Source organism: Acanthochromis polyacanthus, chromosome 17 (genome assembly GCF_021347895.1).
Source record: "Acanthochromis polyacanthus isolate Apoly-LR-REF ecotype Palm Island chromosome 17, KAUST_Apoly_ChrSc, whole genome shotgun sequence".
NCBI lineage: Eukaryota > Metazoa > Chordata > Actinopteri > Pomacentridae > Acanthochromis > Acanthochromis polyacanthus.
Genome location: NC_067129.1, coordinates 8,529,126 through 8,554,123, shown reverse-complemented (window position 1 = coordinate 8,554,123; position 24,998 = coordinate 8,529,126). Strand labels below are relative to the sequence as shown.

The window sequence follows — 24,998 nt, the reverse complement described above, 5'->3', positions numbered from 1 at the left end:
AGTTACCTGGTTGTTGTGAGGCAAACCGTAGAGGGCTTCTACCAGGTCAGCTGCTCTCTTCAGAATCACCTCCTGAGATCAAGAGAGACAAAAGTTCAAGATAGTAGCAATCATAACAATCCGTCATATATATTGCAGCCTTTTTCTGAGGGTCTGAAAGTGTGAAAAAAACATTCACTTAAAATTCACCTGTAAGCCAGACTGAGCGCTACACACACCTATAAAGGCAGACCAGCCATTCCACTTACAAAAAAACAACCACATAAAAGTTTTTTTTAAAAAAAAAAGCACATATACAGCCCCTCGTCCCTTCAACACACCATCAGCCAGAATCCATTTCGCCATCTACTCATGATAAACAAATTGCTCTTCGCTCCTTTTAAAGGCATATTATCTGCTGTCAAGTCAAGTGCTGTTATGCGTCTGTGCGTCTTAATGACATCTTAAAGTGACAGGTATTTAAAATGTACTCCAAAGCCCATCTCAAGTGCTCTGTTGGTTCTTCAGCTCTGCATTGCTGTTCCTGTTAGACCTCAGTGATCCAAAGGGAGCGGTTCTGATCCTGATCTGCTCTGTTGGTGCAACCAGACAATTTCTCACTTTTCCACAGGTGGTATTTTATGCTTATAATATAAAATACAGCATTAATGAAAACGAGCAAATGTAAGAAATCAGTATGAGGGTGTTGTGGTTTATGGGTTTATGTTTCTAGTTTCGGTTTTGTTTGATTCATTCCTGTCCGCCTGCCTGTTTCTCCTCCTTTCCATTTGCTTAATGCATTGTGTTTTCATGGATTATGTGGTATTTATTGGATTAGTTTCTTCACATATTACCCACAGGTGATTGATGCTCTCACACACTCACACTGAACTGGACTGTCTGACTATCTCTGAACTCTACACGCACACATAATGTATAACTGTTTACCTCAAAGCAGTATGCGCTTTATAATCACTACTATGATGACTTTACCACTGCCAAAGTCTCTTTATTCAAACCAAAGCTTAGAAATGCACAGTGGACTTTATGACCACTGCTGCTGTCAGGTTGAGTGTCCTTATTTATTTAGAATTGCTTTAGTTTCTTCAGCATTCTGTACATTTGGTTAAGGAGGAGAATTTCTGTGCATATGACAATAAATCTCTTGAATCCTCTTTTGATTTTGCCTCACCCTGTGTTGGTTCATCCCTGTTCATTTCTCCTTAAGTTGTCTTGTTTCAAAATCAGTTTTTTTTTCTTTAAACTTCAGTTTTGTCCTTATCTGGACACTTACTGACAGAAGGTTTGGATTTAGCTCAGAGTTGTTTCACTTTTATCCCTCCTGTTGTCTTCATTTACGGCACCAAAAATATTTTTCCCTTGTCTGAAAAAAATCCAAAACATTCAGCAAAAAAATTGCCCAAATTTATTAAAAAAATTTGTAAAATCTTCAGGAAGAAAATTCCTTAAAAGTTTCCCTTACAAGTTTTTTTTAAATCCCCAAATTTGGCAAGAATTAAAATTTTAAAAATAATAAAAATTGTAAATATTTTTTAAAAAATGAATAAAAATCTTCAAAAAAAATCCTAAAACTATCTAAAGTGATCACATACATATCAGTAAAAGTTCTAATATTTTCTTTAAGAACATTTGGGGAAAAAATCAACCGATTTTTTTCTGAATGTTCTTAAAGAAACACTTTTTTTTTTAAACATTTCTTTTCTTCCACCAAAAATGTTAAAAAAAATTCCAAAAAATGTTGAAAATGTGGAAGTTTGCACTGTGAATATATATATATATATTTCCACATTTTCAAACTTAAAACAGGTCAATTTGACCCGCAGGACGACACGAGGGTTAAAGCAGGTATTCAGATCAGTTCTTCCTCAGTTTTTTTTTGATGTTCATCTCAGTCTTTTCCTCCACCTTCCTCCTCCTCTTCTGCTCTCCTGGTCCATTTTCACCTTTTCAGTCCTGTTTCGCCTCCACGCTGGGATTTGTCCTCCCTGTCCTCCCTACCCACCAAACCCTCCTCCACGTCCTTTTATTGTTTCTCCTCTCGTTCTCGCCCGCCCACGCTCTCGGTTTTCCTCTCCCCTCTTTCTCTCGGCGCCCCATCCCTGGGTCTAAGGTGTCTTGTTTAACAGTTAATGTGTTGTCGTTTCCACAGCGTGAGGCCGCCCGGCGACAGACAGAAAATTACTCTGTGCTTCACAGTATTAACCTGCGCTGTGTGACACGCTCTCACACACACACACACACTCATGCTTTGGCTGCTTGTGCTGCTCTCCTGTGAGTTTCAACATATTGCCTCTCCATCAGTGTGTGTGAGGATATGAGAGGTCACAGAGCCAGTCAGCAGTTTTAGTGTGCCTGTCCACGGTGCTAAATTCAATCTTTTACACATTATTATGGCCAGCCTGGCTCTCTGTTAACCTCTCATTATTAGACTGGTAAGCTGAGCCACTCACACACTCGCACAGAAACCTGATCCTGAATGTTTGAGTGGTTCCAGTAAGGCCAGTAGCTGATAAACGGGAAGGAAAGATGATCCTCTGGTAACATCATCATTATCAGGTCTGCAGGCTTCTGCTGCTACATCACTCAAAGCCTCTGACTGCCGGAATCGATACACTTTGAATACTTTTTCTGTTTCTGTCTCTCATATTTAGACACAGAGATATTCCCATCACCTAATTTATCACTGCTGTGTTTGTCCATTAATGGGAAAGAAGCTTGACCTCCTCCTTAATACAGATGGACATCCATCTACATTGTGTTGATGGGAATGAGATTGAAAGGGCTTCTGCTGGTTTTATTGGCCTCATTTATGTTTCAAAACTGATTAAAAATTCAAAATAATCCAATTTTGATGTCCTGAGGGCCTCGACTTGTGTCAGTAGGACGGTCTGCAGCAATCAGCTGAGTTTATTAGATATGATACCAAGTTGTTTACAGGGTTTTTTTGGGGGGGGGGGATTTGGCACTAAATATAAATTTCAGGTAGAAATTCAACTGATGGAGTTGCATGACACTGCAAATGAGAAGATCTGCATGTCAAAATATGTCTGCTTCTCTGTGAAACAGGGATATGGTTGAAAAGTGAAGGTGTTTTACAACATCTCAGTTATACATTAAACTAGAAGGGTACTCAGAGAGAATATCCTGCACCAAAGTCAATGGTCTATTTTGCAGTTTTAAGAAAAGTGGTCTGGATGTGCACCAAATTTAACGGGTTCTTCCAGTGCCAATGTTCCACCTCCTTCTCAACTTTCAGAAAATTCGGCTGGGTAGTTTTTGTGTTAACCTGCTGACAAACAGACAAAAAAACAACACTATTCACCACCTCAGTTTTCACCTTGGTAAAAGAAATATGATCGTTGTTTTCACTTGTAGCTTGTTACTTTTAAATGAAGTTTGCTGTGTAACTAACTTCAAGTTCCGATTTAGCGAGCGAGTGGACTTTTAATCAGGACAGTTTTGTCAAATTTAGATGTTTTTGACATGCAAATCACCAAATGAGTGCTTACTGAGGTGTGTTGGGATCAACCTTCCTCTTCATGTTTCTGTCCATCAGCTGCTGTCAAAGTTTCCGGCTGATAAGGATAAGTTATGACAAGAGTGACGGAAAATCGACTCAGTTTTGAATCACAGATCCCATTTTCTTTGTTTACTATAATTGCTGCGATAAAGCCAGATTTTAAAGCTTTAATCTCTGCTTGATTCAAGTGAACCGCCTTCATTTCATGTGTTGTCAAGTATTTATGGAATATATACCTGACAAGTACTCGTCTGTCATTTCATTTTTGTATCCTGTCAGTCTTGAAAACAGTTTTAATTAACAAGGTCATCTAATCGAATAAAACAGTCAAAGCCTTGATTGAATTCATTTAACTCACACTCAAGACTTTTAAAAACTTTAGTATAATCTATTTCTGTCTGCTTCAGGTAAATGTGAAGACAAACAGCTCAACAGAGAAGCAGGAGGTGAGTCGAAGAAAAGGTAGATCTGTTGGAAAAGAGAAGAATAACAGGAGGTGTCTCGGTGCTTTTACTGTCTGAGTTACGGCTACCACTAATGTGATAACCATACATTACACACACACATGTTGTATGCATTAGGACCAGGAAATGCTGAGCTGAGTATCCGTGGGGTCAGATTGTGTGTGTAACGTGCATGCGGCGCGACACACACATGACTTATTCCTCCCTAATGCTGCCACATTAGCTGCTTGATCCGCTTCTAATGTGCCATTAGGGATGCCGTACATGCAGGGTCACACCTCGCGCCGAGATGATGTCATACTTTACGTGGAGGCTCACTGCCATCACACACATACGTATCGACATGTCGGCGCGCACACGCATCCTTTGGGGAACATCGTCTCTTACTAAAACGCTGCGAAATGGTGTCAGGATGTGCGGTTTCAGATTTCATCCCTGGTGGTGAAGTGATGTCGTGTATGAACGACACACACATGTACATGGAGTCGCTTTATGCATGTGTCTTCATTCTCCTACAGGAATTACTCACATTGGTGATGCTGATGTCATGACCTCAGTTATGTATGATATCACCAAAATGAGCTGCATTGCGATGTCAGCTGAGTGAGTCACCAGAGGAAGTCACCAGTTTTACGAGGGTGACACACAGTGACGAACCTTTCCGACCTGAACACCAACTTCAAACACACAGAGACTCATTTATGTTGAAGAATCACATCAACTGTAAACTGCAAGTCAAAAATACACCTCAATATAAGAACATACCGATGCATAAATATCCCATAATTCAGTATAATCTGCTGACTGGTCAGTCGCTCACACAGAATCTGCCTAAAAAATTGCAGGTTAGTGTGAGTTTTGCATCAGTTCTCCAGGTCAGTGGCATTCAACCAGTGCAGGGGAGGAAAATGGAACAAAACAGCACAATAAAAACAGTCTTGAATATTGAGAAATCATGTGGAAACCACAATGGACATGTAGAACTTTAATGATTTAATGTAGCAGTTTCAGGAACGCTACAGTTTCCTATAAAGCTGATGTTTTTCTCTAATGTTTTTATCAGATTTTTCAGCAAAAAATGAGCCACAAACTTCATGTGCTTCATAATTTGTGTCCTTTCTTTCCATTGTATAACTCATATTTCCACCATTTATTCAAAATTTCTGCCACTTTTAAAGGTATTTTAGGGGGACCTTGTTTTGATGAATTGTGTTGACATGATAATGCTTAAGTGCGTGTAATTTAAACAGTTAAGTTAATCTACATTTTTTGTATTCATTAATTAAATTGGCTAGCTAGCATTTTTTTCTCTACATTGACTCCAGTATTTTAAGTGATTAAAACTTAAAAACAGTGTGTTTTTGTTTCCTGTTACTAAGTAAATCTAACATACCACTAATCGTACAGGAATATAACTTGATTTAAAGCTGTTATAAGTGATGCAAATGATGTTGCATTATATTACTTTTTTTGCCTAAGCTTTTGGTTTTAGACTGTATTTCCGATGAGACTTTTTTTCCTGTTGCAAACTGAAACTTTGCAGAGCAGTTGGATTAAAATGCCCACATCCTAAACCCAGATTAGATAAATACTGACTGGCTCAGAGTGGGTGCAGATAAAAGCATTGTGCAATCTGAGCAATGATATCACCTTTAATTCACTCACTTTTATAAAAACTATGTAAAACCCTTATTTTGTTATAGAAGCAGTTTTTCTTCCAGCAGTGAAGAGGGTTGATTCATTTCTTTGTGTATCCAAAGAGACATTTCTGCCTCTCGCCCACACAGATGATTAGCAGTAGATCGGTGTACAAACTGTTTCATAGTGAAATTTAGCTCTTGATTACGAAACATTTTCACTTCATGAATGTTTAAAGCTAATTCCAGAGTCAAGATTTGCACATTCTGAACATTTAGCTCAGGAGAAAAGTCTATATGTGATGGAGTTTCTTCAGTGCTTTCACCGAGTTTTGATAGTTCTCAATAAAAGGAGGTTAATTTTACACAAAAATGGCAAAAAAAAGTCCCTCAGTTTCCACTAGTAAAGCGCAGAAATGGCATGAAATTTCCCAATAGTTGTGAATGAGAAAGTGAACATAGTCTTCAGGCTTCACTATTCTTATGTGTCACTGTACAGTAACTGTATGTGCACATATGGATGGATGCTGAAAAGATCAGAGGCACAAACTGGCAGATGAATACTGGTGTGTGTGTGTGTGTGTGTGTGTGTGTAGCCGGCGAAATCCCTTGAATGTTCACTGAACAATTATAGAATCGGCTGTCCACTGGTAATCCTTTCACACACTCCACTGCCCCGTCTGTCTGTCTGCCTGTCTGTCTGCCTCCTCTGTAGTGCTGGCAACAAACTCTTATAACTTCAATAAATGGGCTGATCGATAGTCAAGACGAGCAGCGGTGTGTGTGTGTGTGTGTGTGTGTGTGTGTGTGTGTGGCGCCAAACTAAACACCCCAGCATATTCCACCACCCACTTCTATCAGCACTCACACACATTAAACCCTTCAAGACCCTATAAACAGAAGAATATTTTCACTTTGCTCCTACACGCATCCAAATAACACAAATGAGACACGTGCAACCTCTCGTTCTCGTTCTCCCACAAACACACAGTGACTGCTGGTGGGCAGCGGTAATAAAGCCTGCAGGTTTGATCGACCACAACGCTACACAATGATGAATTACCCGGCAATGCAAACACACACACACACACACACAGAAACAGATACAAGCATGTAAGAGGAACCTTGTTCTAAACCGAGAGCATCCACAGCACAACACAGCCAGCATCAGATGAAAGCGCAGCTGTCCTGATGTGTTTAGAGAAAGTTTCAGTTTTAAAGCTTTCTGTCGTCAGAATGAAGGAGACGTTTTTTGTGAATTGGCTCCACGGTGCTGTTGGGCTCAGAGGAATGCAGGGCGGACCGGAGATCACGGGTGCAGAGGCGGTGAGAGATGAGTTGAGACGAATTGCGGTGATAAAGTGGGATTACAGACTTGTTTCTCCTGGATCCTTTGTCGTTACACAGGCTGCCGGTTCCAATTTCAAATGCGATCTGCACCGCTTTCAAGGTTTTTCAATCTTCTGCATTATGACTGAAAAAACAGTGACATGTCCCTTTGTGTGGACGTGTTATCTTATATCTCAGTTCCCAGGATCCAGAAGAACTCGGTCTGCGTCTCATCACGAGGGAAAAGTACGCCATGTTTGGCTCTGATTAATCTCCGTGTCGTCCGCGGGTTCAATCTGATACCTGATCAATGCGTCCGACTGCTCTGGTTGCATCTGCAGCAGCTTGACTGTTCTCATTGTAGCTCTGCCTGGAAATATCTTGTGTGACATCATGTTGCTTATAATAAGCTTGACCGGTGTTTATTGGGATAAAAAAGACAAAGCAAAAAAAGACACGACCAAATATAACAGGCTCAAAAAACTAAGTGGAAATGTTGTTTTTAACCCTCATGTCGTCTTGTGGGGCGAAATGACCCGTTTTAAAGTTTGACAATGTGGGAAAAAATATATATTTCCACAGTGAAACTTTTGATGTTCACATTTTCAACATTTTGGAGAATTTTCCGACAGTCTTTTGGTGGAAAAAAAGAAATGTTAAAAAGGATGTTTCTTTAAGAACATTCATCAAAAAAAATCAACCAAAATCCAGCGAAATTCGCTGGATTTTGGTTGATTTTTTTGGTGAATGTTCTTAAAGAAAATATTAGAAGTTTTACCGATATATATGGAATCATTTCAGATATTGTTAGAGTTTTTTGGAAGAATTTTAGTCATTTTTTGAAAATATTTACAAGAATTTTCTCGCCAAATTTGGGGGATTCTTTCAAGTAAAACTTTTAATGGAAATTTTTAAGAAATTATTGGAATTTTCTTCCTGAAGGTTTTGAAAATTTTCTGAGATTTAGAGAATATTTTGCTGAATTTTTGAATTTTTTTCAGACAAGGAAACAATATTTTTTGGTGTCGGTAAATGAAGACAACAGGAGGGTTAACAGTGCAAAGTGCTTTATGGTGGATTGGAGTCAGAAGCGATATCAATATTTGGTTTCTGAGGCATTTATGGACAGATTTATCTCCTTTCATGTGTTCATTTGTTACACCTAACAAACAAAAGCAATATTAGATGCACGCACATGTACTGTATAAATAAAAAATAAAAATAATGCACATCTGACCTGCTCAGGTCAAATGATCTAACAAGAAATGTGAAGATAAGGCTCATGATTTATGGTTCCTTCACATTTAAGCTGAAATACAAAAGGACAAAATGCAGAAACATTACATATTCTGAGTTAAAAAGGAGTGTGTCACGCAGAGTGAGTGTTTAGGCATGAAAAGATGACTCTGCTCTGACTCAGAGTTTACCAGAAGGTGGAACTAACATCACTTATTGGTATCACAGCTTCAGGTTGCGAACCTCATTTCACTCACTGATTTTTCTGCAGCACTTATTGCATTTATTGTAAGTTGAAACAGGACAGGCCTGCAGCGGAGAAACGCTTTTAAAGAGTTAAATCAAAAATGAAGGGTTGATGACTTCATTCCTCCACTCTATCTATAACTCCCGCAGCATTTTCCAAATTTATTCTGTATTTGTGTTAAGGCTGAAGGAAAGTAAATACATATTCAATTTACAGAGTGCACATGAACAACAAATGGAGCATAGATAATAAATGATGCCAAATTCTTATTTACAATAATATTAAAAGTGAAAAAAGAAACTCTGTTCTTCCGCTTGTTGGGTTCACCTGCGGCAAGTAAGAAATCTCCTTATGTTCCAGTGGAGTGAACAGCAGAAGCACTATTCATAGAACCACACTGTCCAGGTTTGTTATGGGTTTATTTGTCTGTCTATGAATGTGTATCTCTGACCTTTCAGGATAAAAGATGTGGAGTTACATGGATGTATTTTCACAACATGAAGCCGTGTCCTAAAACTTGTCTACTTTAGGTGTCTCCCTTCAAAGTAAAACTGAACTGAAAGAAGCAAATGAGACAAATGTAATGAAGTTTATATCCCTGCAGCAACCAACTGTTCTTCAAGTTCATTGTATCTGCACACATAAAACTGTCAGTATTTGTGCATAACAACTATAGTATTAGCTATAGTATACAGCTAGAGAAAGAGCATGATTATCATTTCAAGAATAGGTGTGTAATTCTAGATCTATGATGACATGCAAACTCCAGCCTCCTGCATAAAAGTCTGATGTGCTTCATCACCACCACCTTACTGTTACGTAATTTACTACATAAAATATCACATTTAGGACACTTGTCATAATCAGTGGCACGCCTCAAGGTGGTATATTTCATTCTATGCTTTACACACTATTCACCTACCACTGTGTTGCCACAAATGCGATTATTCATATTCTGAAGTCTGCTGATGACACAGCACTAGTGGACCTCATTAGAGGCTTCATCCACCCGCAGCACCACCTCGTCACACTCCTACCTTCTGGCAGGCGCTACACGAGTCTGATTCAAGGACAATTTCTAACCCCGGGCCATAAGTATGACAAACATTTCCAAAACACGTCACCAAACGACGGACATCTCGCACTACTCTATTTACAATTTCATTTAGCAGACATTTTTATCCAAAGTATAGATACAGCACAGGGTAGGTAGGTGGGGGCAGCACTAAGGACTTTGCTTAAGGGTCCTCACTGGACAACTGCACCCTGACTGAGATTTGAACCAACAATCTCCCTTGCCAAACTCAGGGGTGTTAGACGCTGTGCTATCCAGCAGCTCTATCTTTTTGCACATACTTTTCTCTTCACACGGTTTCTTCTGCACATGTCCTGTCTGCTTTGCTTTGCATACTTAATATTGCCTGCCTTGCCATGTATGAGCAGATCTCAACTTTTCTGCACCATTAATACCGTTTTCTGTACATAGATGTTTTTGCGCTGTTCCTGTTTATTCACATTTATTACCTCAGCATTTAAGAGCAGGTGAGAGCGTGTCTGAATGAGTGTATTCTGTAAATAGGTTAATCACTGCACTAAGTAGAGACACAGTGAACTAAGAATTTCATTTTAATGCTGCATATGACAATCCTTTAAATCCTTGAGTGTTTTTTTTAAAAAAAAAGAGACACTGTTTCCTGCATTCTCACTATAAGCTATGGAATCATCCAATGTGGATGTTCTTCCAATGTGAAATTCTCATGCTTTCATCAACAGAAATTAATCATTTTCTACCATCCATTAATCATAAGCTCGGACTGAGTTGGAGCAGACCAAAGGCAAAAACCTAATATGTGTAAGAGTCTGCAATACTTCTTCTTGTTCATGTTAAAAAAGATCCCTTCTTTTGAAAGCAAATACAGCTTTTATCTTTGTATTAGCAGCAAATGAGACACTCTGTGCTCATCGTTATGCTCACTCTGACTGTAAATTTCTTCCCACTTTCCAGCGACAATGAGGTCATTCCTGTTTGATGCCAAAAAACAACATGTACCATAATGTACAACACAGTTTACAATAAACAAGCGAGAGCAATGAATTTACAGACGTCACACACATTTAGGTGTGAAGTTACGTTGTGAGATGTATTGAACACGTTCCCACGGCGATTACATGTGATTGTTAACAGATGTGCAGGATGCAGTGTTGGCAGAGCCGTGATGACATCACAGCATTGCCTCATCATCACGGCCAGCGCCCCATCTTTGATGATGTCACAGCAAAGACAGTCACTCCTGGATTGGCTCCAGCGTTAATGAGAGAGCCAATCAACAGCAGCTGTTTATGAGGCCATGACCTCCGCCTCCCCAGATACGCAAAAGTGAAAATTTGAACCAGGTCAGCGCGGTGAGCTCACAAAACACAAGCGCACACTTTGAGGAAAAAGTCGTCCCGCATGTTACGGATCGAGATGACAGAGTTCAGTATCAAAGCCCAAGCTCATCGTTTGGTGCTAATTGTTTACATCTGCTCATCCCTTAAACGCGCTGCTTGATCTGTGGCTGATAAACAAATAATCAAATATGACTCTGTGATCTGGAGAAGATTCAAACGCTCACCCTGTAAACGGGGGTTAAGCAGCTCACACACGCAGAGTTCACCGAGAGGTAAAAGCACAACCCACAGGAGATTTGAAAACACACATTCCGCTTGGAAATATAAAAATAACACGTGAAAAACAAACAAATAAAACATAAATGCAAAATTGGTGACTTTATATGTGTGTGTGCGCCTCTGCAGGCTTTGATAGCAGAGAAACTCATTGTAGGTCAATGTAACTAAGAAATTACAGCTTTGCAGAGCGACAGGATCTGTCTCTTTGAAGTGTCCCTGAATGGAAGGTAATTCTAGCTTATTTGTTGTCTAGTTAACCCTTTGATGCACAACATTGGTCAAAAGTGACCCATATTCAATAGAAATATGGGTATCTTTTGACTCATGTTGTGCATCAGAGGGTAGCGACATGGGATAAATTTGTAAAAAGTTGAATTTTGGTACCTTTGGCAGCCTCTCGGGGTCACCGGGGTGCCGAGGGATGACCTTCTGAAGCCTCTGGAAGCCATAGTCGATGGTTGGTTCATTTAGTGCTGCAGAAGACCGAAAGGAACAGAAAGAAGATGGATGAGTAAACTGGAAACTACCTGGAAAAAACAGTCACGTTCAAATCTGACATCATGTTGCACGTGTGCGTGAACCTGGAAAGTTTCCAAAGCTAGTCGTCCCTTGGTTTCATCTTTTCCCACATTACTTCTGCAATAAGTCATTTTTTGAGGCTGCACAAACAACCTGTAGACATGATTTTACATAGATTTTATGTTGATGCTAAATAGCATTATTATTTCTTTTGAGTTGTGCTCAATATTCGCTCTCCTTATAGCTCTGTCTTGGCCTCTACCAACCCCTGAAAAAAAAAAATCATCAGCCTCCTCAGCTGCTGAATGTTAAGCAGTTAGCTGCTACCTTTGTCTTTCTGCTGTTTGGAGCTGAGCAGGTGGTTAACATATGTACAGGGGTCTGTGGCTGTAAACAGCTGCCTGCTGTATCTTTAAACAACACAGATGAGAGAGGTGAAGCTGAACCAAAACAGTAAAGCTACTGAGCGTTTACAGAAAGAGACAACAGCAGAGTCAGGTGGCGATTCTCTATGGGTTAATCACAACAAGCAGCCAACTTTTTAAAATATACATTATTGATTGTAGCCACTTGAAGACATTTTTCACAATCTAACTTCCTTCCTGTAACAAAAAAAGATGTTAAATCTTCTTTGCTTCTCCCTTCTTTTTGCCAGGATAAACATGTATGACAAGATTTTCCATCAGCACGCCACTATTTCCAACATCTGCTGCTTTTAGATACTTCTCTGTTAGTTTTCCATCTTTAACCTTTTTTATGGTCTAAAGCAACCTTGCTGATTTCCAACAAAGTCCCATCGGTGCCATATATTGCAAAGTGTAGTGCAGGGAGAGGCCGGCCACTGAAAGGGAAAAACAGAGCTGACTTGCAGAAAACCAGCAAATTTCCTGCAGGATTTATGTTGAACACATTTAACAAAAATCACACAAAATTCCCATCTTTAATGCCTCAGTTGATCAATACCTCAGTCAAGTGTCTTGTTTTAAAGTTTAACAATCCTTAATTTGAATGCAGAAACATTAAAAGTTGCATGTTTAATGCTGCTGCTGCTGGTGTTCATCCTGAGTGAGCATCCATGATAAAGAGATGCAGAATCACAACATCTGTGGCAGCCAGCAGGGGGGGATCCGACTGGTGAAGAGACAGGATGACATCCCATTTTGTGACATTTTGTTCCCAAGCACCACGCTGGTATCAAGTAGTTTTTCCCTCCTCTATAACTGGGTTGGAAAATAATGAACCTGCTCAGCGTGAGCTCTGGGAGCCGACAGAAGCCTGGAGGTTACAGAGGCGAGCTTGTGACTGAAAGGCCGGCAGTTCAGAATCTGGCTGGGAAACTGTAAGTGAGGGAAGCACAGCTCTCAACAACAACCGTGGTGATTCTCTTAAAGCTGAACACTCAAAGTGCTCGATTTCAGACATGAGAATGTATAATTTTCCTCCATGAAGAAGAAGTGTAGCAGTAAATTAGAATTGTGCTTTTCAAGACTGCATAACGAACATTCAGAAACGCTCGTGTACGTGTTTCTGTTATACTTTCCACTCTGAAGCAGTGCCAAGTTTAGTTAAATAAAATGCAAAGAAAAGGCAGAATAAATCAAGAAACAGAAAACAAATCACCATAGTGACAGACTACTACAACTAAGAGCACTGAAGAATTTTGATGTAGCGACATAAACGGGCTGGACTCTAACAACTGATAGGCGAAGTTAAAAACATGGATCATTTTGGTATAATACAATATTCTTCAAGCTCTGGCATCCATTCATGTGGATGTTACTTTGACATTTATAACCCACTTAAAAATTATTGCAGACCAAGCACACTCGCCATGGAAACAACGCTTCTAAAGCAGGACAGTGCCTGAAACCACAGCGCAAAAACCGCTTGGAAACAGCTCGAAGAATACGGCAAAGAGATCAAGCCATTAACCCAGTATCCAAATTCGCCAGATCCCAACCTGATCGAGCATAAATAGGATGTGTCTAATCTACAGAGGACCTACCTGGCCACAAAAAGACCTAAAGGATCCACTGCTAGACATGCAGTGGTGGCAACTGGTTGTAAAGTTGTGGCTGATCAATCCTATGATCTGCTAGATATTCACTCGTGGATAGTGGAGATAGTCTGTTTGTCAGCCAGCAGAAATGTACTCAGCTTTGGTTGCCAACTGTCAAAAAGCTCAGTTCACACAAGTTACAAAAACATATTTTCTCTCTTCTCTGCTGCAGATAGTTTTGGTTTTATTTGTTCAGGTTTTTGCATAAACATCTGTGAAGCAGACACAAAGAAGGGAATTTCATTTTAGTTTGCTTCTCAAAGCACTGAAAAAAAATAAAAAGTGAAGTTCTGAACAATGTTTAGTTTATTATTGATAAGCTAGTGAATCCTTTTGCAGAAACATCTGCAGGGGTTAACCTTAGTAACTGGGACAGCTTGCTTCTGGAAAGAATCTCTGTTTTTACATTGAATTTTTCAGTACTTTGAGCTGCACAAGCACATTTTTGTTGCCCTCATTATATTAGGGATTGATCTCAACACCGAAACAAATGAAAAAAAACTCTGTATGCTGGTGGAGGTCAATGAAGCCCTAATTTAGCAAAGATGACCCTTTAAACAACGTGACATTCTGACATTGATGCTAGACTGTCGGTATGAGCAGCGCTGTGATGGAGTGCAGACGGATAAACGCTACGCGAGACGGATCGACACGGTGGAGCAACTAATGGTGTCAGAAGCATTTGTATGATAATAACACCGCAGGTACAATCTAAAGGGTTTTAAAGAACGCTTAGTGTTCACTTTAATGTTCCTCTACAGTCTTTATCCAATCAATATGTCAATCAAGTCAAGCTCTGAAAGCTCTGTCAATCCGAATGACGATTTACAGGATTTTGCATGTGTGTGTCTCTGCATGTGTGTTTTATATGTCCTGAACATGTGTCTTTATCCCATTGTTGAACTCTGCGTGCTTACCGCATGTGTGTGTGTGTGAGGTAGATGCAGGAAGGAGTAAGAGAAGAGGTGGAGGGGCTTCGCTAGTTGTAGATGTAGGTGTGGGCTGCAGAGGGTGTGTGTGTGTGTACGGTGTCCAAGTGTGCAGCTGCAGTGATATCTGGTACTTTCCACATCCAGCGCTGATAAATTACTTGCAGCTGAACGCCTCGTGTTGTTTTGTAGTTTCTTTTAGCGTGTGTGTGTGTTTTAGATATATGTCTGTTTTATTATCACATCACACCCAAGTTTCTGGTTTCTGTTATGTCCTAAAGCACTCAATTTGTTAGCAACATAACTTCATAAATTGTGAGCTGTAAAAATACCAGATGTTGAACTGTCATGGACAATACTTCCCTCTGCTCCAAGGAAACATTCTGGACAAATTATGATTTTATGATTCATAACTATGTGAACATGATGGAGTGGTCTGGAAGGTGGCGGGTCAGGGAGAAGAGAGCGGGAAAAAAAACTAAAGAGAGAAGAAGAAGAAGAAGGTGGGAGAAAAAGAGAGTGATGCGCAAAACCATTCAAACAAACAAAAAAAAGAGAAAAACTAAAGTCAGTCATGGTTGAGAAAAACAAAAAATTACAAAAACAGCTGCCTAACAGTCGGCGGGATATCAACTGTCAGAATTAACTGCCAGTGTCAGATCCACACTCTCTGTGCATCTCTGGAGACGTTTAACCGATGCCAACACTAATATAACACACACACACACACACACACACACACACACACACACACACACACACACACACACACACACACACACACACACACATACACAACAGGATGACTTAGAGTGGTTTCAGCGCCTCGGGCCTAAAGTATCTCCAACTGACTCTTTATTAATAGAACAATATGTTTCATAAAAAGCCGACTGATGTGCTCTTATGGATTTGTGTAGGTCTGCGTGTGTGTTGTCTCTTTGTGCATGCCGAGGCCAAAAGGTCAGGTTTCCCCAAACGATTTCTTCGGCGGTTTCACAGAAATAGCATCAGTGCAGCCGAAGTCGTCCGATTGATTACACGTCAGCGTTAAAAGGCATCGGCCGAGGTGCACCCACCATAGAAACACTGACACCCACAAGAGCCAAAACACAGAGGAGGTCTCGAGTCTCCACTTCTGATGGGGAAAGCCTGATTTCCAAGTATGGAGAACAAGTAGTCAATAAAGCGTCTGCTGCAATCACACGTTTTATTATCTTCTAGTAAGTTCTGCTGTTGCTAAATGCTACAAAAGACCACAGATCTGTTGCCGGGATGCTGTCTTGGTTGCAAACCAACAAAGACACTTGAGCAGATTTGATGATTTGGAGGCTTGAACCTGTTTCACGCCGACAAATTCTGCCACCCTCAGCCGTCTCAGCGTGAAACCCTCCTCCTCCTCCTCTTCTGCTTCATCTCCCTCCCCTTTCTTAACTACACCTTCTGCTACTTTCATCCATCCATCCTTTCTTCCATCACTCCTCCTCCTCCTCCAGCCTTCCTCTCAGAGTCCAGAGCTGCCATCAGATCAATACTCATTGAAGTTTCATGAGGACAGACCATCCACTCCTGTTTCACAATAAAATGTGAGCAGAGGAGGGAGACAGAAGAAAACGCAGACTGGGGGAAGTGGTGAAGAGTGAAAAATCATGAGAGCTATATGTCTCCGATTACTTATGTGCATTCATTATACAGTGTTGTCTTTTTTAGTCATGTTTTGGTGGTGTTTAAACAAAAGAATGCACAGAGGAGGGGGGAAAAGGGTTGGGTGAGGAGTGGGAAGGGAGGGAAAAACAGGGTGAAGCTCAGTGGGTGAAAGGACAGGGAGGGCTGATGTAAAAGGAGAAGAAGAAGACGAGGAGGAGGAGGAAGAGAAGAGGAGGTGTGGTGGTATCGATTCTCTGGCCAGCCAGCAGTTCAATACCACTGAATTATTGCTTCATTCTTCCCCTTATGAGATGAGATCTCGTTCTCTCTGTGACTTTCTGCGTTTGTATATGTGTGAATGCACATGTGTGTATCTGCATGCGTGTATCAGTATATGTGTGATCCACTTATGAGCGGATCAATACTTTACAATCTAGTTTTAAAAGTCCACCTTTCGCTCTGTCTCCTTTTTTTTAATGAGAGTCTCGCTTTCTGTTTTCACTGTCTTCGTTTTTATTTCAATCTCTCCAAAATAAAGGCTCAATTGCTCGGAAAAGAGAAGGAAAAATATCTGAAACTGTCAGGAATTTTCAACTGAAAGTTTCTTCTCCACACCTGAGCTGTGGATTCTCTTCTGCAGCTGTACTGAAATCAGCCCAATATGTGTGTGCATGTTTGTGTGTTTATGATGCCATTGTGTGTGTGAGTGTGTGTGTGTGTGTGTGCGTGTGTGTGTGTGTGTGTGAGCATTTATTGATTGTCACTTTGTACTATTGTGTGTTTATAGGAGTGTGTGATGTCGAGAATGTTAATTTTTCCCATCAGGCAGATGAAGCAGACATACGGCACCATGTGTATTTGTGTATATGGAGTGTGTGTGGGTGTGTGTGTGTGTGTATACGTATGTGGTAGACCATCTGTTTACCAGACTACTCACCATCTTTCCCTCATATCACTCTGATTTACAATTACTTTCAACTCCTGCCCCTGTTTGAAAGTGTGTGTGGCAAGTTGTGTAAGACATGACCCTGTGCAAGTGTGGCTTTGTGCGTGTTCACGCGTGTGTGTTGTTGCACGTGTACGTCCGTGCGCGTGTTTAATTGCTCGCTCCTTACACCCAGAGGCAACCTCAGCTAAGGCACTGAAAAACCGCAACAGCCAATCAGCGCTCACCGCCGTGACCTTTCACCAGTGACTTCCAGAGAGAAGTCAACCTTGAGGTGGGGTCAGGCAACCGCAGTAACGGATCGCGTTTCCTGGGTCACATGTTGAAGCGATCAGCCAATCGCGAGGTCACAGGGGGTCATCTCCGCCCAATAAGATCAGCAGTTAGAAGCCAGACGGACCAATTACCAGCCGGCTAGCCTCGGGGTCCAGCCAAAGATGTTTTGACTGAAGAACATTGAAGCAGGCACCGAACCGAATACCTTCATCTGTACAAAGAAGCTAACATTCAAAGACAACATTTACCACAACTCACACAGCCAAAAAAACATCTCAGCCTTGTGGTAACAGCTTGTATAGTGTTGTGTTAACAGCAGTTTCCAGAAAACACTTGGCAAGCAGCACAGCAGTCCTTTTCCCCGCATTTTACAGTGTGGAATGAATTCCCATAGATGGAAGTATCGTCTCAATCTAAATCTCTTAAAATACAATATATGTTAGCATATCATATTAATCTCTACATGCAACATTTTATTTGTGTTGTCCTGAAACAACTTACATATTGAGCTTGTTTTGGAAGTTTTAACACTGATCAACTCTCTGAACACCAAACCCTGCCAACAGCAAATCACCAAAATCATTAATCTGTTTCTAATCAGAAACTGTTAAAATATATTCAACATGTCTCATGTAAAAAAAATTGACAAAAATGACCTGTTTGTTCTCACCAGATTCAACATTTAATCCTGCACTCTTTAGCACAACTTCGAAGCCGTGTTTTACTCAACTGCAATCAACAGTAACGTGATAAAAATTTGCAACTTTTCAACCTGAAGCGGTGGAAATAGGAGACAAATAAGGAAAAAAGTACCAAAAATCCCCTCTTTGGTCTAACCAGACTCAGCATTTCTTTCTGCACTCTTTAGCACGACTTTGAAGCCGTGTTTTACTCAACTGCAATCAACAACAACATGATAAAAATTAGCAATTAGCATCTGCCTAAACTCGGCTGAACTGCAGGCTGTTCTTAAGTGGAGGAGATAGGAGACAAGCATGGAAACAAATCACAAATGTAAGCAGTAAAATATATATAGTTGCAGAGTGACCATTTTTCTACAATGTTAGCAACAGCTTCTTTTTTTTTTTTTTCAAAAATAAATAATCAGAAACAGTTTTTTATGTTCTTTCTTATAATTTATGGCAATATACTTGGGACATGATGCACATAAGACATATCTGAGTTCTGTCTACTTTGAGACATGGTTGTGTTGTTTCCATAGAGGTGGAGGACTTTATATTACAACAAAAAATGAGCCCACACTGAGTAAAAATGTGACCGGAGCAAAGAAAACACTACATGGGCTCAGAGGATTTACATGCTGCTCTAATCAAGAATGACTTTAAGTATGTTCAATTCAATCCATACATGTTTTAAATCCCATTAAACTCGTTAAAGTCTTTCCATTATTCAAAAGAAGTGGCTATACCTGAAGCACATTTATCATTTTACATTTTGATCAGGAGATGTTAAAGCTCCCATGAACTTAACACCAATAGTAAAACAGGCAGTTTAATTATCTTAAGTTTTTTTCATCCTCATTGATCAGCTTTAAATCCTCCTCTTTATCTTTGCTCTTGTTCTACGATAGTTTCAGCTCATTATTTTTCCTGTCTCTCCGTGAATGACGTCATCGTTATGGTGTGATGGAGCCATGTTGAGCGGATCAATACCAGACATCACATCACCTCCATCCATTTCCTCATGTATGTGCGAGCTAAATCAGCAAACACACACACGCTTTCTTTTCTTTCCTCCCCTTTTCCAAATCTGCTCAACTTAGCAGGAAAACACTCATTCACAGTCAACAAGGAATCGCACACTCAACATTGTGTTTGCATGTGCGTGTGTAATGTGTGTGTGTGTGTTGGTAAACTGGGTGTTCTGGATGATTTCACTAATAGTTTCAGTATGGAGGGCTATAAAGAGCAGACTGTTTAATTGTAGCTGCTTTTAACGAGCCTCTGATTATGGCAGCATTCTAACGAGTGTCGGTCGTTAATGTTGACTAATCTACAGTCATTAGTTCAACACTGTCTGGCCTAGGAGTGAACTGCAGCTTACAGATGCTATTCACACACACACATGCACACACAGTCCCTCTCTCTCTCTTTCTCTGTCACACACACACACAAAGACTCTCATAAAACACACTTCTAAAGAGCAGGAAAGAAAAATGACACCACAAAATAACAACAATGCTTCCATCAAAAATATGTACGCGTGTGCGTGGACCTACCTGTGTATATGAACCTTCCTGGTGTGCCTTTGCAGAACTGTTTGGATTTGTAGGACAGAGTGACCTCTACGACCCCTGGGATGTGTCTGGGAGGTGTCTGGACCCGGATGGCATGCGGCGTAATCAGCTAGAAAATCCAGGAAAGAGGGACCGAGAGTCACATCACCCAAAGGAAACAAAATAACAGGACAGTGCAGCGTCTTACGACTTCATTTGGTGCAGTCTGGGTATCTTTATGTGCATTAAAACTGCAGCAAACAGCCAAAAAACTGCTTGTTTCTTTAAATCTAACAACCATAGGCAGTTCTGGCCAGCTCTGTGCATTAGTCTGTGCATGTGTGTTTATGGGAGCTTTTTCGCTGAAACTCCACTGTGAAGTTTATTTTAGTTTGTGAGCTGGAGATGCATTAGATTTGCACTTGCTAATGTGGTGAAATGTAAGTCTAACTGACCTGTATTTACATTTAGTGCATTTTTCTTGGCTAACTTGGAATGCGATGTGTGCAGCAAACACAGTTTTTATCTTCTAGCTAACATTTAAAAGGAGATACTCTTATCATCAGTGCTGAATGCACTGAATAATGTTAATTGAAGTCCTGTAGAAAGGAATTAAAATAAGTAACTGATGCTTTTTCTAACTTTGAATATTTGTCTTATAATCGTGTCCAACTGTGACCAAAATTTTAGAAATAAGCAAGCCACTATGACTAAAATCTGATCTCCCTGCATTTGCGTTGATGCTCGGTGGAAAAGAAATCAATGTTTTGAGCTGTATGTGACAAAAACTAACTATTTGTCACTTTTTTTTATGGATGATTTTCAAAAATAGTTTTCAGTATTGGCCCAGGTTTGTGAAAAATCCACACGCAGGAGGGAAAGATGCACACAAACACAACTTGGCAAACATGCAATCACTTTTCCACAGACAGACTTTTTCAAACAGCGTTTTCTTGCTTCGGAATCAATAATCAGGTTGAGTGCAAATGAAACATTTGGTTGGCCAGAATCCATTCGAAGCCAGTCTGAGCAACGCCAGGAGAGCTGAGTCAGTTTGAACTGAACTGAACTGAGACTCTGTACACATGTTAGTGTGTGTAAGTGCGGCTCTCAACACTGTAAACAAACCCCTCAGCTCTTAATACACACACACACACACACACACACACACACACACACACACACACACACACTCTCCATGTATGCCAGCATGTACACGCACACAAACAGACACACACACAGACGCTGTTGTTGTTGGAAAGGAGCCACGGTCGCTCTGCACACACGGTGAGTGGAGTCAGAAGACAAATAAACATTCTGTAGAGGAGTGGAACTGGGGAAAAGTATGATAGTAAGCTGTGTGTGAGTGTGTGTGTGTTTTTGTGAGCATTAAGCCGATGGCTATCAGAATCCGCCGATTTGATCAGTATTCCAGAGAGAAGGAGGCACAGGGAGTGTGGGTGAGGAAGGTGGAGAGAGGGGCGGCGGTCGCTAGTTGGTGGGGACTCATTAGAGACGCAAACCTCGTTTAGACAAACATTAACACACACAAACACGCACTCGATCACACACAGTTAAGAGCGCGACCGTGAAGGAAAGTATGTTTTCATATTGAATTACTTCCAACGGTCCGAGGGCAGAAACACACAGTGGAGGGGTTGAAGCAACATGGAGGGGAGGACGACTGCTGGTAAACTGACCTCGCTCCAAACCAGCATGGTACCGAAGATAACTTGGAGACCGTCGAAGAAGTTGTCTCCTATGATGATGACTGTAGCACCCCCCGTGGTCCACCCCTCGCTGGGACTGATGGCTTTAATACAGGGAGCTGCTCCTACAGGGAATTGATGGGGGGGAAGATTACAGCCAAGAGAGGAGAGGAACAGAAAATAGGAGTAAAACAATTACTAACAGATTGTTGGCATTCGAGATGCATCTGAAATAAATAGCAGTTGAATAAAACCCAACATTCGCTCTTGACATGTGAGATTTTATTCGACAAGTCACGGCTATAGAAAAGCGTTTCTTCCCTTTAAACAAGCGATCCATCTCTAAACTGGGAGGGAAATCTGGCTTGAAGCGTTTTCATCCCTGTTGCATCTGTACCTCATAATTCTTCATGCTACACCCTTGGATTCTGGCTGCGGTCCAGATCATCACACCACACTTTTACACGGCCGATTCCAAGTCTTTTTCAATGGGTCCTTGAGAGGAAAGATTTCTCCTTGTAAATGATTCTACCAGGTGAAATAAGAAGATACAGCCGATAAAGAAGGGCTTAAATTTTATGTTGAGTGTATTTATAACATTTTTGGGGACTTTTCAAACACTTGGACGCACATTGACAACCAGGAAAGAATATATTGTGTAACTTTAAACACATTATCTTAATCTTGGATACAGTGTGCTTTAGATGCATCGATTTGATGGATCCTGCATTGTTGATTTACTGCTTGTTTATCCCAAAGCTTGACTGATACCAGATTAGCGTTGTTCACTTTTTAAACTAATGATATGACGCAGATAAAAACACACACAGACAGTTCGGTTTGCATCATGTTACTTCAAACAGAACGGATACAGTCGGCTTATGCCACTTCAACATTGAATATTGTGCGTTTAAAGTCATGATCCGATCCCATATCATAACAATAAAAGCCTGTCTGTCAAAAATCAGCTTTCACTGCACAGCATGTGTGTGTATGTGTGTGTGTGATTATCAGTATTCAGCTGAATTACAACAGCACTCCTTAGTCTGGGTGTGTTTATGAAAAAAAGCGTAATGATATTAGGCCCGGCGACACACACACACAGAGCACCACACCATGCATTGTGTGTGTAGTGGGCTGGATTAGCCAGATGGAGGGGCAGGAATCACCTGATAGGATTAAACCATCAACCATCTGGTGGCCATGCTGCTTACACTCACACACACACACATTCATGCACAGACACACACACACACACACACACACACACACACACACACACACACACACACACACACACACACACACACACACAGTCCTGTGTACCGTGTTCTAGGTACGACGGCGTTCCTTCCACAGGGTCGAGCCTGCGGGCCCGTCGGCCATGCTTGGAGTTGTTATGGACGAACATGTTGTCGGAGACTGACAGGACGTGTCCCTCCACGCTCACCGTAGTCGACACCACCACCTGGAGGGACGAACAGAGAGAGGAAGTGAGAGAAAGATGAGTGGAGGAAGAGGAAAATGAGAAGCAGGAAGGGGGGAAAAATGGGAAAAATCGGTGGGAATGAGAAAGAGGATGAGGAGGAAGGAAAAAGCGCAGAGGAAAAAAGAAAAATTAAAGCAAAAATAAGGAATTAGAAAATTGGGGGGTCTTGATATCATTGCAAGGAGGAGTTAAAAGCGTGAAAGTGTGAAAAGCTCTTTAAATGTAACCCGTTATCACTGCTATTACCATCACCCTCAACACACACTAAGTCACTGTGACTGCACAGTGTGTGTGTGTGTGTGTGTGTGTGTGTGTGTGTGTGTGTGTGTGTGTGTGTGTGTGTGTGTGTGTGGTGTCTGTCCTCCTCTGTTCAATAGTTCCTGATGGGTCCGGCCCTTAATTATCTCCCAGGGAAACAGAGCTGTCTTTTCTGGTTCCAGTACAATAGAGCTGCACAATTAGAGGCACAGATACCGTCACACACTTATTACTGCGTGATTCTCTCGGTCCTGTCTCTCCCTGCTCACACGCAGACACACAGAAACGTGCACACAAGCAGAAACACACACATATCACATGCACACTTACACACAAGTGTCACGGTAATAAATCTATCAGTATCCTTTGGGCGTCCAGTGTCTCCATTCAGCCTCAAGTGATGTCTTCCTGATTGTGTTGTAGTCGTGTAGATAAGGAAATAATAATAACCGCACCGCCTTAAATCTCAGTCACAACCTTGTGGCCGTCTTTCTTTCTTTCTTTCTTTCTTTCTTTCTTTCTTTCATTGTCTATCTCCCTGCATTGTCTTTATATGTATGTTCAGACAAGTTAGGGTCAGGATCTCATGTTTCCTGTAGAGGCGCTGATAGTTTTTTGCTTACACACACACACACACACACACACACACACACACACACACACACACACACACACACACACACACACATTCCTGTGCTTATGTGTTGCAGCAACCATAAATTTATGTGTATTATTATGTGTTCTGTCCACAGAAGACAAAAGAAAAGAGAGAGACAGAAAATGAGAGCGGATGAAATGCAAACACACAAAGAAAAAGAAGAAAAAAATAACTGACAAGAGCGAAAAACTGCGGTCTGTACCTGGAACCTCCTCATGTCTCGTGGGTTTCCTGCATTCTTTAAGCAGTTCTGGTTGCACTTGAGGAAAAACTTGAGGAAAAATCTGGGGAGACAAAGAGGAAAAGGCCATATTTGAGGTTAACAGTTTTAACAATAGACCAGAGCGAAGACTGCTTCCTTCCCCAACCCAGGCTCCAGCACACAGCACAGGCAGAGCCTCCAAAACAGATAGAGAAATTAATATTTCATACTGTTTGAAAGTCAAAATGAATTTCCTTGTGGAATTTGCTCGCAGATATGAGGAACAACCCCTTTTGTTCTTAAATCCACAGCAGCTGCTTTGAAATGCCACATAAAGACTTTGGATGAACATATAAGAAGCGTTGCGGCACACTCCAGCAAAGATGGAGAAAATATGTGACTGTGAGCCAGTTTAAGTTTGAGAAAATCTAGGTTTGACCTTCAATTTTGTACTTTTGAGAATCCAAACTTCACCGTACTTCCACATTGAAATCTCCACACTTTTTTTCAAAACAAGGAATAGCTAATCCTGTTCTTCTCTTTTCTAAAGTCTTTGTTAAAAATGAATCTAATATTACTACTTAGCAACATGTAAAGGTCTTCTGCATCGATATTAATGCTAAAACAGTGCAACACAGACAGAGCCATGGAGGCAGACTTTGAAATCCTTGCTGTGCAGGTGATTTCTTCGTGCTCACCCTGATGTCAAGTCATTAAAAAAGGCAAACTATGTTGACATTAGGTGTTTGAAACGGGACCATATGTCATGAATCTATATTACAGAATAAATCAAACACACAGATGGCCATCAACGGCAAACAAACACATCCAGGTTGTGTTTTGGTGTGAGCCAGCTGGCTGGCCTGGCAGAAGAAACAAAGCACTCTCGCAAAACAACACAAACACACACATGTTTGTGTTTGCTTGTACAACTGTGTTCGACAAAACCGATGCAACACAGCACGTTATA

The 24,998-nt window shown here is 40.9% G+C and overlaps 1 protein-coding gene across 3 annotated transcripts in view; it reads right to left on the bottom strand.

Moving 5' to 3' along the window:
* The window catches only part of LOC110959229 (EBF transcription factor 1), a 102,285-nt gene that overhangs the window by 11,557 nt on the left and 65,730 nt on the right, over positions 1-24,998 (bottom strand). For 2 of the 3 annotated variants that reach the window (XM_022206017.2, XM_022206015.2), the window contains exons 7-12: positions 24,029-24,110; positions 22,748-22,889; positions 21,413-21,546; positions 19,716-19,842; positions 11,488-11,576; positions 7-72 (exon numbers count right to left, since the gene is read on the bottom strand). In XM_022206017.2, coding sequence (XP_022061709.1) covers positions 7-72; positions 11,488-11,576; positions 19,716-19,842; positions 21,413-21,546; positions 22,748-22,889; positions 24,029-24,110 — 640 coding nt within the window. The remainder of the gene's footprint in view (positions 1-6; positions 73-11,487; positions 11,577-19,715; positions 19,843-21,412; positions 21,547-22,747; positions 22,890-24,028; positions 24,111-24,998) is intronic. The other variant, XM_022206016.2, reaches the window with a different exon arrangement.